This window comes from Corvus brachyrhynchos, unplaced genomic scaffold (genome assembly GCF_000691975.1).
Source record: "Corvus brachyrhynchos isolate BGI_N302 unplaced genomic scaffold, ASM69197v1 scaffold14, whole genome shotgun sequence".
NCBI classification, from domain to species: Eukaryota; Metazoa; Chordata; class Aves; order Passeriformes; family Corvidae; genus Corvus; species Corvus brachyrhynchos.
In genome coordinates this window covers 16,886,070-16,903,768 of record NW_008239110.1, presented here as the reverse complement: position 1 = coordinate 16,903,768, position 17,699 = coordinate 16,886,070, and the positions used below count along the sequence as shown (strand labels likewise).

General features: G+C 38.6%; 1 protein-coding gene across 4 annotated transcripts in view; it reads right to left on the bottom strand.

The window, feature by feature from the left end:
* Nucleotides 1–1,984: 1,984 nt before the first annotated feature.
* TMEM200A (transmembrane protein 200A) overlaps nucleotides 1,985–17,699 on the bottom strand; it is a 46,824-nt gene continuing 31,109 nt past the window's right edge. For 3 of the 4 annotated variants that reach the window (XM_017739464.1, XM_017739465.1, XM_008637828.2), the window contains one exon: nucleotides 1,985–5,150. In XM_017739464.1, coding sequence (XP_017594953.1) covers nucleotides 3,659–5,134 — 1,476 coding nt within the window. In that variant the 5' untranslated portion in view covers nucleotides 5,135–5,150 and the 3' untranslated portion in view covers nucleotides 1,985–3,658. Of the gene's footprint in view, nucleotides 5,151–7,037; nucleotides 8,999–17,699 lie in introns of those variants that run through there. The other variant, XM_017739463.1, reaches the window with a different exon arrangement.

Sequence of the window (17,699 nt, the reverse complement as noted above, 5' to 3'; positions counted from 1 at the left end):
TAAAGGAAGGGTTTGGTTCATTGCCTCCCAAGGAGAGTAAACTGGGATCACCAGGGAGTAAAGTATCAACCTGTCAAGAATCCAATCCCTGTTTCAAGGATTTTATCCAGCAACCATTTCATGTAAAATACAGAAGCAATTCTGGAAGAGAGATTGTAACCCAGCATTTATGCTCTATCACTGTAGAGTCCTGCTCTTTATTTCCTGATTAAACTTGCCCCAAAAATGTGCCTTGCTCAGGAGGGACAGACCTAATCATCAGTTTGATCCATTGGTAGTGGTTAAGAAGCTTGCCAAAGTAGAAAGTACATTTTTAATAGTCTTAGGCAGAGGAGGGAGAAAACTCATTGTTTGCATGATCTAAATTATTTATTTTTGGAGTTATTACATACAAAGTATGCAAACCGTAACATTTCTTCTGAATAGATGCAAAGTTTAGCTTCATATTCTAGGAAAAAGCACCACAATTGTTTCTTCTGATGACAAAACTGTCCTGGGTCTGGCTTCTTTCACCTTGCAGTGTACCTGAGAAATTCATTGAGGGGCTGCAAACCAATTGAAATAAAATTTAAAAAAGGTCTGTAAACTGTATCAGAAACAGACTGAATGTGATATTTATAGCTTTAATATACAATTTAAGACATGCTCTTGTCTTTATCAGTTCCTTACTTGCCACAGCTCCCATTTTGGCCACTGTAAGGTTCCAGTCTACTCCTGTAGATTGCAAAGGGTCCAGACATCTTTGTCCTACTGCAGTTTCTGACTTCTGTATATGTTCAGGTCTCTTGAACATCTACGAGTTTTACCAACCTGAGCTCAAGTTGGAACTACCTAAGGAATATGAAACTACGCAATGTCCTCCATTAACCTCAAGGGAGGTGATCCTTCTCCTCTACACAGCACTTGTGCGGCCACATCTAGAGTGCTGGGTCCAGTTCTGGGCTCCTCAGAACAAGAAAGATATGGACACACTGGAACTGGTTGTGTGAAGGGCCACAAAGATGATGAAGGGACCTATGAGGAATGGCTGAACCAGCTGGGACTGTTTTGCCTAGAGAGGGCTCAAGAGGATCTTATCATTGTGTATAAATACCTGAAGGAGGCACATAAAAGAAGGAGCGAGGCTCTGGAAAGAGTCTGATGCTCAGCACAAAGTAAAGCACAGGAGGGTGCCTCTGACCATTAGATAACCTCTTTTACACTGAGGGTGACCAAGCCATGGCACAGATCACAAAGGGAGGTTGTGAGATCTCTCTCCTTGCGGTTATGCAAAAACCATCTTGACCTAGTTCTGGGCAACAAGGTCTAGGCTGTGAGACAGCCCTGCTTGAGCAGGAAGCGGGGTGGACAAGATGACCTCCACAGATCCTTTTCAACCTCAACAGTCCTGTGATTATCTGATTGAAATACTTCATTATATGTTCATACGGGAATATTTTTGCAGTAGGTCTGTCAACAATGAAGTTTCTTTATGTGGTGGTATTTTGATAGCTTTACCCTCGGTAAATTTTTTCCAAGTGAGTATATTTTCAGTACCCACTATCTGTGTTAAAATTAAAAGCTCATCCCCTGCTATACTTACAAAGGAACCACCATTCCCACATATGATAGCATGTGAAAAGTCATTTAAGCTGTGATTTAATGTAGCTATTAAGGAAATAAAAAGCTTACATCACTCATGTCTTTAATAGCATTTTCCATTTTTATAATACTTACTGCCAAACTAAAAAGAGCAGGATGTTCTTTTTATATAAAAATTTCTTATATCAAAACCACTTTGAATTCATTTCACATTACATGGGTCAAAAAAGCATTCAGCCTTTCCATGTGTAGACATGTCACTGAAATCAATTAGGCATGAAGAAGTGTCTAGTGGCAGGCTAATAATTCTGGCTTGACGTTGTATACAATACTATGATACAATATTATACTTTGAGATGTAAGATTTGAGATCATAGAAGAAAAAAACAGGTCTTACGATGGATATGTGTAGAGAGACATTTTATTGCAAAAAATAGCAAATGTCTTAAGAACACAAACCAGAGAGTTATTAAAAGCTTCATAGCAAAATATTCAGCCAACTCTGTTACAATATATAGGCTTGAGGTTCTAACAGTTAACACTATGCCTCAACTCACTGAGCAAGTAATGCTCCTGATACATAAACATTGCGCAATTGAAATATGGAGCTGAATATTTAAAAAAAAAAAGAGAGAGAGGGTATTTTGTCCTTGATCTTTCATAATCAAAGTAATTGAGAAATTACAACATTTTAACAAGCTTGATTCTTTTTGGGAAAAGCCATTAAAAATAATTCCTGAGTATTTAGGGTAAGAGAATATATCAAATCCGACCAATTAAGACCAACATCCTGTTGGGTGAGCCTTGCAGCTTGAAGTGACATTCTCTAGCGTGGCTGTCATGGCAGGATCATGGCCTAAGCGGCTTAATGGAATACATGAAAACCTTCTAACATGCACATTCCAATTCTCCTTTTCTTTAGAAATAGCCTACAACTGTCAACTGTGAAGCTTGCTTTGCTGAGGAAAACACTGTTTTAAATGTCAATTCCTTTTGCAAAAACCTTGTAATGCAAATTGACACAGCTATGCCTTCAGTGAACCATCACACCAGTAATTATGTGAAATATATAAACCAAAATTTAGGCTTTCATACTATGTTAGTATACATATTGAATTGTATGCTTTGTATCAGTATTTTGAACATAGAGATCTAGCTATTCAGCATCTTGTTACTGTAATGAGAGGCGGTTATTATTGTCTTCAGATGCAAGTTAAAATATCATCTTATTATACACCATGTTTCTAAAATCCTGTTGGCATTCATCAGCTTCCTATGATTTTAATTGAATCCTTCTATTTTGATTTTAAAACTGCTGCCAATCTAAACTGATTTACAGAATTAATCCCAGAAAAAAATTCAGATTTCTTACTTTATATATGCTTTTCCAGAATTACAGGATTAAATTACAATGGATGTAGAAAGATGATTGTACAAAGCATAGTTAATAATTCACAACACTGGTATTCAGCTTGATCAATTACAATGAACTCACAAAAATGGTTTTAATTATATCCACTCTTTTCTATCCACCCACCCCAGTATGTAAACAAGGTTCTCACAATGACAATGGCAAGACTGCAGTTGCTGAGATGTACTGCATGTGAAAGACAACACCTAGGAATAAAGGCCTGGATTTGACAATTCCAGTACATGCTCCTGCTCACTTCCCATTCTAGACTACAAGACTGCTACTTTCAGTCTCTTGCAGTCTTTAAATCAAGAGAACATACAGGTAAATTGAGCTTTTTTCCTAATGCACTCTCCTGGAGTAGAACTGGTGAAAAGTAACATGCTTATATAGAACAAAAGAGATAATGACTTGGGAATAATTGGAATCAGTCGTAACAAAACTGTCCAAGCAATGGTAATGTACAGTATTGCAGCTGTATGTTACTAAGACAAGAAACTCTTGGTATTACAAAGATGAAGATCTCTGTTTGCACAAGCCAATTTTAATGGGCTATTAAGCATTTGGTTAAGAACAGGCTTGTACAGTCTCATTGAAAAGGAAACACTTGTCAAAATGCTTTTTTAAAAAATACCATATGACATCTTCTAAATTGCAATTTAAATATTAAAATCTTGTTTCAGAAGTTCCTCGCTTCAGGTTGTTACTCAAAAACTCATCATGTTCAAAACTCAAATTATTATGAGATCTTGATATCATGAGAAGCTTTTCCTTATTAGTAAAGTCTTTCTTGACTGCTGCTTGTGGCACAAGTAACCTATCCATCGGGTCCTCCTTGTTTTCTAGTTTCATATAGCCTTTACTGTTGCTCCGATCCAGTCTGGGCCAGCTGGGGTGTTTCCTTTGTTCAGCTTGGACAGTGAGTGTAGACGGACCCCTGTCCAAGTCCAGGGACTTAGAATGTGAAGACAGAAGATGCAAAGATGTGTTGGAACCAAACTGTTTCCTGGCAGCACCAGGAGATAAAAGCTTTCCTGTGCTTGGTCCGACAGTCATAGAAGATTTGAACGGATCCGATGGAGTGTCCACAAAAGAATTGTGTCGTGGCAGCATGGAACCAGCCGGTCTGTAGGATTCATTGGTATCAGTTAGAGGAATGGCCAGAGAATCCATTGACAGATTTCTAGACTGACTCCTGGTGATCTCTGAGTCCTCAGTTATGTTGTCTATACTGGGTTCATCAATAACACAGTTATTCAGTTTAATTACTGGCAGTGTGAAAGCACTAATGGAAGAAGATACAATGGATTTTGTTTCACACTTTATAGAGTTAGTGTTTTTGTCATCTGAAGCCTTGCTGGGGTGAGGGTAAAGTCCAAAGACTGAACCAGACTGCTCAGCCAGCAGAGGTGGCAAGAGGCTACTAGTGGTCCTATCTTCATTTAGGGTAATCTCATCTTCTTCAGCAGAACTATCCATTCTAAGATTACTCTTGAAGCCAGAGAAAGGCGCAACCGTGTTCGCAGCCAGCCGTGACGCACAGGAGCTCCCGCCGTGCCGGAGTTCTCCTTCCCCCAACAAGCCAGTGAAGGCACCACTCAGCTGCTTTTGTTCCCTGATCCTCAGGGTGTGGATGTCTATTACAGTGGAGTATATGTCTCTCATGTGTATTATTTTTGTTTCCTTGTCACGGTTTTCATGCAGAATGGCATTCGCACAAATAAAAATGAAGATTCCAATGCCCATGGTGAAAGGGCCCAGCATTTTCATCTTATCCGAGTGCACATGCTGTTCAAAGAAGCGAAGTAAAATGCTTCCTTGGCTTCGCAGAGTCCGGGTTCCATTTAGAGATGGATTACCTTCAGATCCTAACAGCTGTTCCTTCTGGGGCCAGTATCCAAGGATGGCCATTGCAATTCCAAAGAATGCGATAAGCACTCCTAAAACAAGAAAGAATCCCGATGGAGAATAGAGACGGATTTTGCCCCTGACAATTACTACATCTGTCCTGGGCCGGCGTCTCACTGGTTTCTTCTCCTCAGGAACTGGTGCTCCGGCAAGATTTACATGTTGCTGAGATCTGGCAGAGTCTTGCCTTTTTAAGGCAGCCAGTCCTGTTATGACTCCTCCGGTTGCTATCATAGTTCTATGTTGTGCCCTGGAAAAAAAAAGAAGAAAAAGCAGAAATGTTGAGGCAAGCAAAGGTTGTCCCTACAAATATAAGTAGCATTTTGTTAATATGCAGGTATTTCTTGATAACTGAAACGCTCCTATGACTATAAAAAAGCTACTACTATAGTTCCAGTTGTGACAAAGTAGCAGTTTTGAGATTCACATGGTATCCTAAAAAAAATAGTTTTCCAGAAGTCCTTTTTCACTGTAAATATAGATAATAAAGCTTCCATCAGTGATACAGAAAGTAAAGCTAGTGCTGTTAGTGGTGATATATCAGGACTAAAGATAAAATATTCAGAAGTCTTAACAGATAATTTGTCTGGACTGGTCTGCCGTAAAATCAATAATACCTTGTTGATAATTTTAGCACTTTAGCTACTAGTTCTTTTTAAAACTTCTGACACACAATGACTGTGAATACAGTTCATTCTACATTTCCCCTTTAAGAGATCTTTCCTGATAGATTTCAGCATATATTCATACATATTTATTACAGCATTTAAATAAGCTTTTACTAAGTCTATTCAGATTTCCTGAGTCTCAGCTAGAGAATAATTTTTGCCTTTCCTAATACAGCTGATCTTCACATTTCTATTTTTCCTCCCTTGTTTGCTCCTCTTGGACTACAGGTGAAAAACCTCTGTTAAGTTTTATCAGACAAGAAATTTTAATAAAATTCAAATTGATAATTTCAAAATTTCTTAGCTTTATGAGGAAATTTTATTTCATTTTAGACTTACTTTGGTACCTGGTTGCCTATTACATGAGAAACATTAACCAGCATGGGTTTAAAAGAGAAAGTCATATTTGATAGTTTTTTATGAGCAAAAGTAACAAATAGAACAACACAGTTCAGGATAATTCTATTTTACAAGGCATCTTTGACTCAAAAATAGTTTCTGAGCTTAATCAATTAGTATTAGAATTAATGAGAGATGATATTATAGAGTAAAATTAGGATACTATAAGTTAGTTATGAAAAAATTATGTCCTCTTTAATAGTGTTATTATGCTCAGAGATGAAGAAAGGCTGACAGCCTGTTGCAGAGGAAAAGGCTCTGTGTCAAGTCTGGGGGCGGTTTAAGAAGCAAAACTGAAGTGGGACTGGGTGAACAAAGTGAGGTGCTGAAAAGCGGAGGTACAGCAAATTGGTGACTGCTTGCAATTTACAGGCAATGATTTTCATCAGATCTCTCAAACTTGTCATTTTGTTTGAAATTTTAGCAGTGCAGTCATGGGAAAAAAACTATTAGATCTCTTGTGTTAGGAGAAACAGACAGACTCTGTTATGATACGACACTATCACAGATTTCCAACACTGCAAGCAGGTGTCACATAAGCACATCTACAAACAGCAATCGGCCCATCCCACCCAAAATGAACTTGATTATGCAATTAATATGGAATTTGAGATAGGTGGCCAACTGGAAGGAAATTGGAAACAGCAATTCAGATGACAGACAGAAAGACTAACAACCTGAACTCCCTCCTTGCACCCTCACTGTTAAAGGACAGAGGGCTTCCTCTCTTTCTGAGAAACCTTTCCTTTACAAAGGAAAGACTTGAAAAGGTCTAGGCTGCTAAGTATACTGCATTTTCTGAATTTTTGCAAGAGAAATTCATGACATTATTCCAAAAATTTCAGAAATTTCACTTGTACTCTCAGGTTTCATGTTCATAATCTCTCTGGGAATTCTCAGGCTTTGCAATTCATTTCCCTTTTTGATGCTACCTGGACAATTTCCATACTTCAGTGGAAATTAATGTCTTGAATGCTTCTTAAAAATACTCTTTTTTTAAGATAACAATTTTAAAATACTCCAAAAAAAATTTGACACTGATAGTCTTTCAAACTTTCTCATGTGCTTACATGTTTATGGGCTTCTGCCAAAACAAAAGTTCATTATTCCGTAAAACAATGTTTTGAATATCTGTGGACAGAAATAAACAGGACTGAGTCATTATAAAAGATGTTGCATTTTTTCATGACTCAATTAAATGTAATTAGTTTTCTCTATGAAATAAATTAAGACAATTATGGCACATCTTTACTGAAATGAAAAATCACTTAGCTATAATCTAGTTTGTTCCATTAATCTTTTACAATTGCCAGACCTTTGTGGCGAACAAAGAGTTTCCATATTCATGTGGTATTTTACAGGCACACATGAACCCACTCTGTTCCTTCTCAAGGCTACCAAGGAAGCGCACAGGTACAGCAGTTAAGTGCTAAATTCACACTGTGCCTGTTGGCAGGATTTGTTATTTTGTGTACTGTTCTGGGCTTATCACAGCTACCTGAGTTGTACCAAAGGGTGAACAGAATAAGCTTACACCAACTTGCTAAATATTTTAAACATACCTCTAGCAAGAGCTCCCCTGTAACTGAAAATTAGAGCAAGTAAAAACATGCTTAAGAATTACACCTTGGGGTATGCTTCTGTAGAAAGTTCTCATTTGCAAATTTTGCAGAAATTGGGGAACCATATCTCAATTTCATTACTTGAAGGACAGAAATTGAGATTTCTAAAAGTGAGAGAGAAAGCAAGATCTCTCAAAGCACACAGCTGGCTTCCAAACCATTCTATGGTACTATGATTTCAGGGGAACATGTTCCTCTGTTCATTTAACCTGCATCAGAGATGGGGCTCAGGGGAGAAAAAGTCTGGCTGCCAAGATACAAGCATATTTTGTACATAGAAATTTTCATATTTCTTGAGTTCATATCAATATTATTATACTTTCTTTCATGGGAAAAATCACAATCAGGCTTATAAATAATAATTTGTAATAAGCCAATTTTGATCTCTTCTGCATCTAAAAAAATCAAGTGTTAAAATACATAATGGTATGAGATGGTTTCACTTCATGCTGACAGCTTTACCAAAACCAGTTACAATGAAGTGCATATTAAGATGAAAATCATATTTTAGAAAAATATTCTATTTACAATAGACATTGTAAATATATATGATTTATTCTGCAAATCTGTTTAGTTTTGTGACATACCAGCCATAATATGAGTGCTGCTCATTAAACACTGCTTCTCTTATTTAACTTAGTACAGTGAATATTTTTAGTTTTATCCTGAAGTCTGAATTCAAGGTTCTAAACAAGCAAAGACTTAGAAGACTTTTACTCAGAGGTAAATGAAGATTATGCTAAGAGCTCAGACAGCATCTCTTTGGTGGCACTGTGAATGATACATGTTGGCTCTTCAAGGAAACAAGTATTGGTAAAATGGATGTGGAATACAGAACAAAAAGAAAGGGACATGCCTGTAATTCATTTTATAAAACATAACCATCTCGCTGATACAAAAGCACCAGAGCTGCCAAGGTCCTTTTGAAGAACAAAGTGTTGAGCAGCTCTCTAACTTCATCACTGCTCAGTTTTGTTTTATCTTCAGTGAGAACATAGGGTCCAAAGGCCTGGACACCTTAGGGGTTTAGTCCTGAAAGAAGCAGTGGCCCACATTTACCTCTACATTGATCTTAACTTTTGCTTTATGCTGTTGTTACAGAGCAGCTCTGACACTAGCGCTGTCAGCCACTCAAAGATCATCCACGGAAAGCCCATCTCGGCAGAGATCCTGTGAAGCAGCTCCTGATCACTCTCACTCTCTTGGCATTATTTGCACAGAGAATGATTCAGGCTCTTGACAATTCACTTGTAACCTCTTCAATGACCACTAGCAAGATTTACCTTGGCCTTTCATCCAGGGCACAGGCTAAACACAGTCCTCTGCATCTGGAGATGCTTTAAAAAAAATCCAGCAACAGACAGAGCAAGAGGTAGCTACGTGCCCCTTTAGTATCAAGAAAGGATGGACCCTTAAGCAGAAACTACTGGTAACGAGCCATGCAGCAAGGACAGAGAAAAGTTTTTTTTGCATAAATGTGGTGGGGACACCAGGTCCTCCGCAGAGGTGCTCTGTCACTGCCCTCCTGAACTGGATGGGGGAGAGAAAATATAACAAAAGGCCTGTGGATTGAGATCAGGACAGTTCACTCACCCATGGCCATCATGGGCAAAACAGCTTGAGAAAATTAGTTTATTACCAATCAAATCTGTGCAGGATGATCAAAAATAAAACAAAATCTTAAAAACACCTCCCCTCTCACACTTCTCCCTTCTTGGGCTCAGCTTCCCTCCCTGAATACTCCACCTCCTCCCCACAGCAGTGCAGGGGGACAGGGGATGGAGGTTGCAGTCACGGGGTTGCAGTCACTTCAACATGTGTCATCTCTGCTGCTTCCTCCTCAGGGGGAGGACTCCTTGCACTCTCACTCTGTTCCACCGTATGGTCCTTCCCAAAGGATGCATTCCTTCAGGTACAGACTGCTCCACCATGGGACCACCAAGGGGTCACAAATCTTTGTCAGCAAAACTCCAGCATGGGCTCCTCTCTCCAAAGGACCATAGGTCCTGACAGGAGCCTGCTCCAGCATGGACTTCCCACAGGGTCACAGCCTCCTTTGGGCATCCACCTGCATCAGGTGGATCTCTGCTGCCCTGTGGACCTCCATGCGCTGCAGGGGAACATCCTGACTCGCTGTGATCTTCACAGGATGCAGGGGAATCTCTCCTCTGGCACCTGAAGCACCTCCTCCCCCTCCTCCTTCACTCATCTTTGGGTCTGCAGGGCTTTTCGTCTCACATATTCTCAGTCCTCTGGCTGCAGTTGCCTTTTTTTTTCTTCCTTCCTAAATCTGTCATCCCAGAGGTGCTACCACCATTGCTCATGGGCTCAGCATTGGCCAGTGGCGTGTCCATCTTGGAGCCGACTGGCATGTCTATTGGACAAAGGGGAAGTTTCCAGAAGCTTCCCGCAGAAACCACCCCTGTAGCCCCCCACTACCAAAATTTGCCACACAAACCCAATACAGTAACATCTGCAAAAGTATGTGTAGGTAAGGAGCCATGAGAGGGGCTGCTGCCCATCTAAGCAGAGAACAGCAGGGCCACAGAAATAAATTAAAGCAAGAAGCTTGCAGACATGACACAAAATGGGTAATGATATAACAAGTGTCATGCTGGGATGTGGAGTGACATTGGCTTTTTCCTTATATTACACTGGCTACACAGGCCAAGGATGCCAGAGAGGCTGGAATGGATTCTCCTTTATCACCTCTCCATATGGGAAAAGGTTGTTCAGATGCTCAAGGAAAAGCCGTCACAAAGGAAACTTGGAAACGAGGGTAAAAACAGCTTTCACAAAACAGTATGCTGTGAGTAACCATGAGACTTGCATTTGCCAAGCAAAATATGAGATATTTTCCTAAAAAAGTCAGAAAGTCAAACAATTCAATCAGCAAAGAAAAGGTAAATTCACCCTCTGACACAGAGGTAAGGCCTAGGTAAATTATCATAGACAAACTGTAGTTTAGCACAGGTGGATGAGAATCCTTCTCTTCTACCAGGACATCAGGCTATCACTGATGATGGGACACAAATAGGGTGTATTTATGCCATTACCATTACTCATCTATCACTTGACTTGACAGACATATGACTGACATACAGACATTCCTGCCAGCCTAGACAAAGGAAGAGAGAGGCAGGAGGCAGCTGACCTGGGGACTTGCTAGAGTAGCTGCAGAGCCCAGAGCAACTGGCTGCAATGGATTTCATGGCATGTTCTAGCAGCTCCAACTAACTTCTCCTCACTCCCCTACTATTAATTTCTCTCTTTGACCTAAGAGGCCACCACCTTAATACCCATCTTTCCTGCCTAATGACTAGCTTCACCACAACTGTACCGCTGCCAAGTAACTTTTTTTTCAGAGATTGTCTAACTATTAAAAATCTAATTAATCTCTCAGCAACTATTATCAACTCTCAACTTGCAGTAAGCTTTAAAGCTCGAGGCTTCTACTTTAAATGCCTGAAATCTAATGCCTTATCTAATTTGTTCAACTATTTTGGTACTATGTAAGTTATTACTTCTACCTACAAATTATTCTTTTGAATACATGCATAATAATTTGAATTATACAGAGATCTTACACTTAATTTTAAATTCTTCCCAGCAAAGATGGGAAGCAAACTAAAGATTACCACTATCTTGTTTCCTAATGTTTTATTCCAGATACATTTCAGTGTCTCTTACTACTTAAAATCTTTGCATGACAACCTCACTTGCATAAATATTTTTTTTCTCATTTATTCTTTGAAAAATGACTGAAAATTATGTGAAATTATCAGAACTGTACATGCTATTTCCCTGTAGTTTATATAAAGTTTTCTGAAAAGTTCAGTTCTTGTGTATCAGCAAAAAATTAAACGTTACTGCAATAAGAAGTAGTGTGTGACAGAATCTGATTTCTATTACTGTAGCATTTCCTATCCGACTATTTCAGCTTATTAGGAAATTTATTTCCCAACTAATGATAAATAAATTATTTGTTATCATTTAAGGGACTAAATTTCAAATTTTAACAAGAACACAAATTTTAATATCATGGAAAGTTTCTTTCACCTTTGATAAACCTAAAGTCCCAGAAATGAAGGAGGTGACAGACTGTTTACTCATAAAATATTTCTCATAATCAAGAATGCAAATGACAAAATCATAAGAGAACTTATGACATAACTGAGTAAACAAATCAATATTCAGCTGTATTTAACACATCTATACTTTCTCTTGATGAACAACGTATACATGTCAATATGCTATCTGTGCATAAAGGTTGTCATCCGGTACAATCTATTCTATTCCAAGGGTAAAAATATCCAACTTTATAGGCCCAGAGGGATTAATCATTCTGGTAGAGATAGTACAGCAATAGCCAAACAGACAGTAGTCCCACAAGAAGCAAAGAAAACCATCTCAAATTACATTTTTATTTAGCAGTAGTTTTTTATTTAGCAGAGTTTAACAAACAGCCCCCTCCAACTGCCCAGCACACAAGCGGGACCATCTTATGATGCACCTCCCTCCTCTTACCCATTCATCAAAACATGACCTGGCTGAACAGATTAAAAAACAAAGCAAGCAAGCAAAAGTCATCTTTTGCATTCATGTTTATGGGGTATTTTAAGTGCACTTTAACTGACAATAGGTGAGAAAAAAATCTCCGTGACTTCAGCTGATATTTCAAAGTCATGCCAGCAAAAGACAAGGATGTGACATTTAAAACATTAAAGCTTTGAAATTTCCAGCTGAATTCAACCCCTTTGGGTTCAAATTCCCTTTAATGGTGTCTCTTCTAGGCTGTGAAGGGATAAACTTAGGGACTAATCACGCCCTTATAACTTCCTGGTTGCCCATCAGCTTGTGGTAGGCAGGCCAAATCATGCAAGCAGTTCCACAGCACAAAAAAACAACGGCAAGCTGCCCACAGGTCAGGCAAGGCAAGAGCACCAGGGTGTCCAAGGGGCAGCAGTAGGCAGAAAGTCCACTGCAGACATTAAAAGATGAAGTTCCCTAGATGTTGGTAGACCATGCAGCTGTATCAAACAGACTGTATTGGCTTTACAATAGTACCATATTAAACTCTTTGTAATCGTAACTGAAAAATAAAAGCTTGCTATTAAGGACACATCTGACAGGAAATCTGAAGTCTGACAGTGATCCAGTTATTTTAAAAATCTAGATCTGGCAGTGGTTTTCAAATCTGCACAGCACTGGTTGAAGCAAGACCGTGGGGGCCCAGCAGTTACCTCTGCAGAATCTGTGAAAGACAACTAGGCATGGCACATCAGAACCTTCTCATTGTTCTACTCTACAAATTTGGGAACTCAAACAAACAAAGAAAGGAAAATGAATTTTTAAAAAACAAGTCCAGGCTTTAATGAGAGTTATGAGATCTCATTTTTATACATATTTCTATAACTATACTGCGCCATTTTGAAACACATGAAAAGATGTACCTCTCTATCAAAGTGACTTCGATGCAAATTTCAGTTGTGGCAGGTATTTGAAGGAGAGAGGTTGAATCCACAGTGGATATATCAAACCTCTATTTGGACTCAAATTCATTCTGTTTCATTAGTAAATCTGGACCATGGCACTCCCAATCATGATCATTATGACAGTCCACTGCCTTGTATTAAAGCACAGCAAGGAAAGTATAAGTATGCCTGTGAGTAACCTAACTTCCTAACCTAGCTTTCCTCAAGCTGTTATGTATGCAGACTAAGTGTCTGCATAACGACTCAGTGGAAAGGTTATAAAATTACACCAAATCACAGTAATTACAATAAGAAAGACTTGACCCTCCACTATTATTTGAAGGGAAAGAAATAAAATACCAATCAAAAGAAAAAAATCCCATACCAAACCACCAAACTTAAGTTATACTTAACTACTATTAAGTAATTTTCTCAACTGTACAAGGACCAGAAGTTACTTACAAAGATACAACTGATCAATACCCAAACCTTTACAGCGATTCAGTTTGTGTTGGTATTAATACAACCCTCTCTTTCCTTTGGAACTCTTTTTCTCTGCCTCAGGGGGAGAAGGTTCCTTCCTTTATCCAGTTTGCACCTCTTGTGTGTTTCATTGTCCCATGTCCTAATACCATCTGCTTGGCTCTGGCTTCTTGATCACCCCTCTGTAGGGTACTGGGGGTTGTTGCTTGGTCCTCCCAGAGCCACCTCTTCTCCAGGGCCGAATCCGCCCCCTCTCAGCTCAGCCTGTTCTCAGGAGAAAGTTTCAGGTCCTGGCCTCCCTGGGGCCCCATGCTGAACTTGCTCCAGTCTGCAAACATCTTTCTTCACACTTTATTAATGTGAAACTCCTTTTTTTTTAAACCACCTGGGCTTTTATTTGGCTCTAAACTAACTTGAAATAATAAACCAATAACTAGGGAATTTGAACTTTAAAAATTGCAAACTTCGAAATACTGATAAATATAATTGTAGGGTAAGTGAGGATGCCTGTTACACAGATTTGGGGAGTGCTGTGACTCCATACTTTAAATCACAGTGAAAAAAATCCCTTTTGAATTACTTCATCACTTACCATATCTGCCACGTACATTAATCATTCCAACTATTATGCCAAAGTCAAATGTAAGGTGAACACCCAGCAATACTGCATAAAGAAGAATGCCTGAGCTGCTTATCCTCTTTGCTATTATTTCTCCTCCAGCCTGATCCTTTCATATACAGTAATTCTGTGCAAAATCAGCAACATTCAATATTGGCAGCATTATACAGAGCTCGTTAGCTACTCACAAAGGCACAGAACACACATCAAAGAGGGAAAGAAGGAACCTGAGTTTCTGTATTTTGTTTTCAAGATGTTGCTGTATGACTTGGCCTAGATTTGGTCTGCCAGCTTTTGCCTGGCCCAGTTGAACTCACTTTTAAATTTGTTCCATCCTCAACTATGTCTGCTGGCACACTGCAGTAGATCAGGTGTGAGTATAGAGAAATTTGTGGATTTTACCTATGTAAAACTCACAAAACATAAGGTTGCTGCCAGGTATCCTATGTCTAGAACAGCTTTCCAGTCATTATACGGTGAACCAAACAATTCTCAGGTCACAAAACACCTGTCTCACACAGCATAAACCCACCTGCTCCACCACTGCCATGTCCGATGTCCTGAATTCCCAGCTGAATTCCCAGCTGTCCATCTCCCTCTAGCTGTACTATCTTAATTAAAGTCCTAGATGATGGACTAAAGAAACCCCAGATCTCGGGCACTGGATGTACTTATTTGTGGAATGCTTACATAACCTCTGTATCCACTGTATTAAACTATCAGCAAATTTAGAGCTGTAACTTGTTTTTGGAAGTGTGAACCTATAAATTCTTTACTTATGCACAAAAATTTCCACTTCCTATGCACAGATACATCACATCTTGTTCTAAAATCTATTACAGAACTACAGCAAAAAGCAACAAGGAGCTAAAAAAAGACAGGGAAACAAAAATGGCAAGTAGCTTTACAAGATTTAAAGAAAAGTTGTTCAAAATGCAATTGATTAATAGAGTTTTTGAATTTTCTTCCTAGAAGAAAAAATATCCACAGAATATGCACACAGGAAAATAAAAGCTGGACAATGAGGCTTTACTGTTGCTTTTATTTGCTTTCATTATCCAGTTTGTCAGAGTTTTTCTACTGATAAACAACTAGGGTTTTTTTAGCCTAAACTGAGCAAGGTGATAACTGCCCTTAATGACTGAAGTGACAAAATCTGTTCCCAAGCTATTTTAGCACTTTAGTTTGTGTAAACCCATTTTCTAGCAAAAATAGGTACTACAAATGGAAGCAGATATTGGCTATTTAGCCAAATACTTATAATTATTTTACATACTTTTGTCCATTCAGGTTATTAGTGTTCATGTTCAGTAAACAGAAAACATGCTGCTTTATATATGTCTACAGGTGAGAGAAGTAGACTATTTTAAACCTTTTATGCCATGCAATCTGTCACTTTCAGTATCAACTGAAAGTAAATAATTTTATTGAAAATAATCACTTTATAAGCACAATATAATTTAAAACGTGTAAAAGAAGCATGTGGATATTTATGCATTTATTTTAGTTTGGGGTGGTTTTTTAGTTTTTATTTTTTAGACATTACCAATTATAAAAAGGAGCTTCTTTTAGAAGAAAGTGAAAATTTTGAGATAATACTATAGACTTTCAACCCTACAACTGAAATCCAAAATGCACAGAAGTAATCTAAATTCTGAAGCAAGCTCACACAATGCAAATCAGAGTATAGACCAGTTATCAACCACAAGTCATGAAATAAATGTTATAAAGATCTCTATTGTTTCTGAAAGACTGAATTTGTACAACCAGAGTAAAATATATGTTCTCTGTCATCTACTGCAAAGGAAAGGCATGACTAAACACTCCAGGGCTCAACATGCCAGATAAACTCAGTTTCCTAATAAAAAAGAAACATGAAACAAGATTGGAAATGTTAGGAAATACCTTCATTTTCAAGCACTAGGATTGTTGGTTCTTCAATTCTTACACACAAAACTTTGAATAAGACAGTGACAGACACTTGGTGTGGAAAAAGCACAGCAATGCTGGGGTGCCCTGGCTACCACTTATACTCACATATCATCCAGCTTAAGTAGCAACATGTTACTCTGATTTCATCAGAGGCAAAATCTCCTGCCTGGACACACACCTAATGTAGGATGCAAGCAGCTCTCAAGACCAAAGACCAAACAAATGTCCTTATCTGCACTACATGCTCAGTTAATCAAGTTAATTTGCAGGTTCTAACAACTGTAATTTCCCACTGCATACAAGTTCAGTGACTATAAGATCAAATAGTACCAGGTACAAAATCAAGTAGATATTTCACAGAAGGCTTAAGTAATACCCATATTAGATATGAAATAAAATCTATTTGCTCCACAGCTGTGTGAGCAACACTTTCCCCCTGACCTGTGTGTGAGCAACACTTTCCCCCTGAGAAAATACTCCTGCTCTATAAAACATGCAAACTCAAAGGAGCAGGAGATAGCATGCTGTGTTTATTGTCAAAAGACACCTAGGACCAATTTTTTAAACATAAAAGAGTCTAACTCTGAAGAGTACTTAGGTATCTACACCGTGTAGTTTTATCAGAAGATCTCAGTGCGTGATAGAGGTACAGAAGTCATGTTAAGTGCCCAACTTAACAGAACTTAAGGACCAAGGACCTAAGACCAAAAAGTAACTATGAAAGCCACAGACGTAGCACTGCTACTTGTCCATTAAGCCTGGCAATGTAATTTTAAATTAGTGGCCAAGATACTTGTTTGGGAATTGAGGTGTCCCTAGTGCCAGGCCCCTCCACCAGCAGGAGACTATCTTCCATGTCATTAGTAAAGTCCATGCAAGGGGGTCTTTAGAAGAAGAACTGAAATTTGGGCTCCCTGAGCACCCCAGCCACAAGGTGTGAGTGTTTATATGGCCAAGAGGAGCATTTGCCATGGTACAACTGTGGCCCTAAGCTATCATTACACTTACCTTGTCTGTCATTTCCTTCTGAAATCTCTTCTGAAAACACAGGTCAGCGTTAGGATGTCTTTTACATTGAGCCTTCATGCAAGTTAATCTGCTCTGCCAAGTGGCAACACAAATCAGCCCCTCCTAAGGTTATTGTTGTTATAGCTAGCAAGGTCACAGTACCTGAGGTGTCACATTTAAAGACAGTTCCAGCATCTTAACACTAATTTTTGGTGATTCAGAGGTACAGGTGGACTCCTAGTTACAGCACCATTATATTCGTTCACAGGGGCAGAAAAATCAGTGTATGAGGTTTAGGTTATTCTATGCTAGCACACCAATTAGGCAATCACTATATCACAGCTATTATTAGGACATTAATAATGGAATGAAAATTTTCTTGGGTCTCAAGAATCCCACAAAAATAAGCAAACTGGTTAGTATGATGCTATTTCCAGTATGTCAACAATAGTTTCAAATGCTAGATGCAGAAAAGGGATAGTCAAGCACTATTTCATAGAGAATGGTAAGCATAGTTCAAAAATACTTCTAGTCAAACTTTTTTGCCTATTTATGGATGACAGAGGCATAAATTATTATTAAATTAGCAGTAAA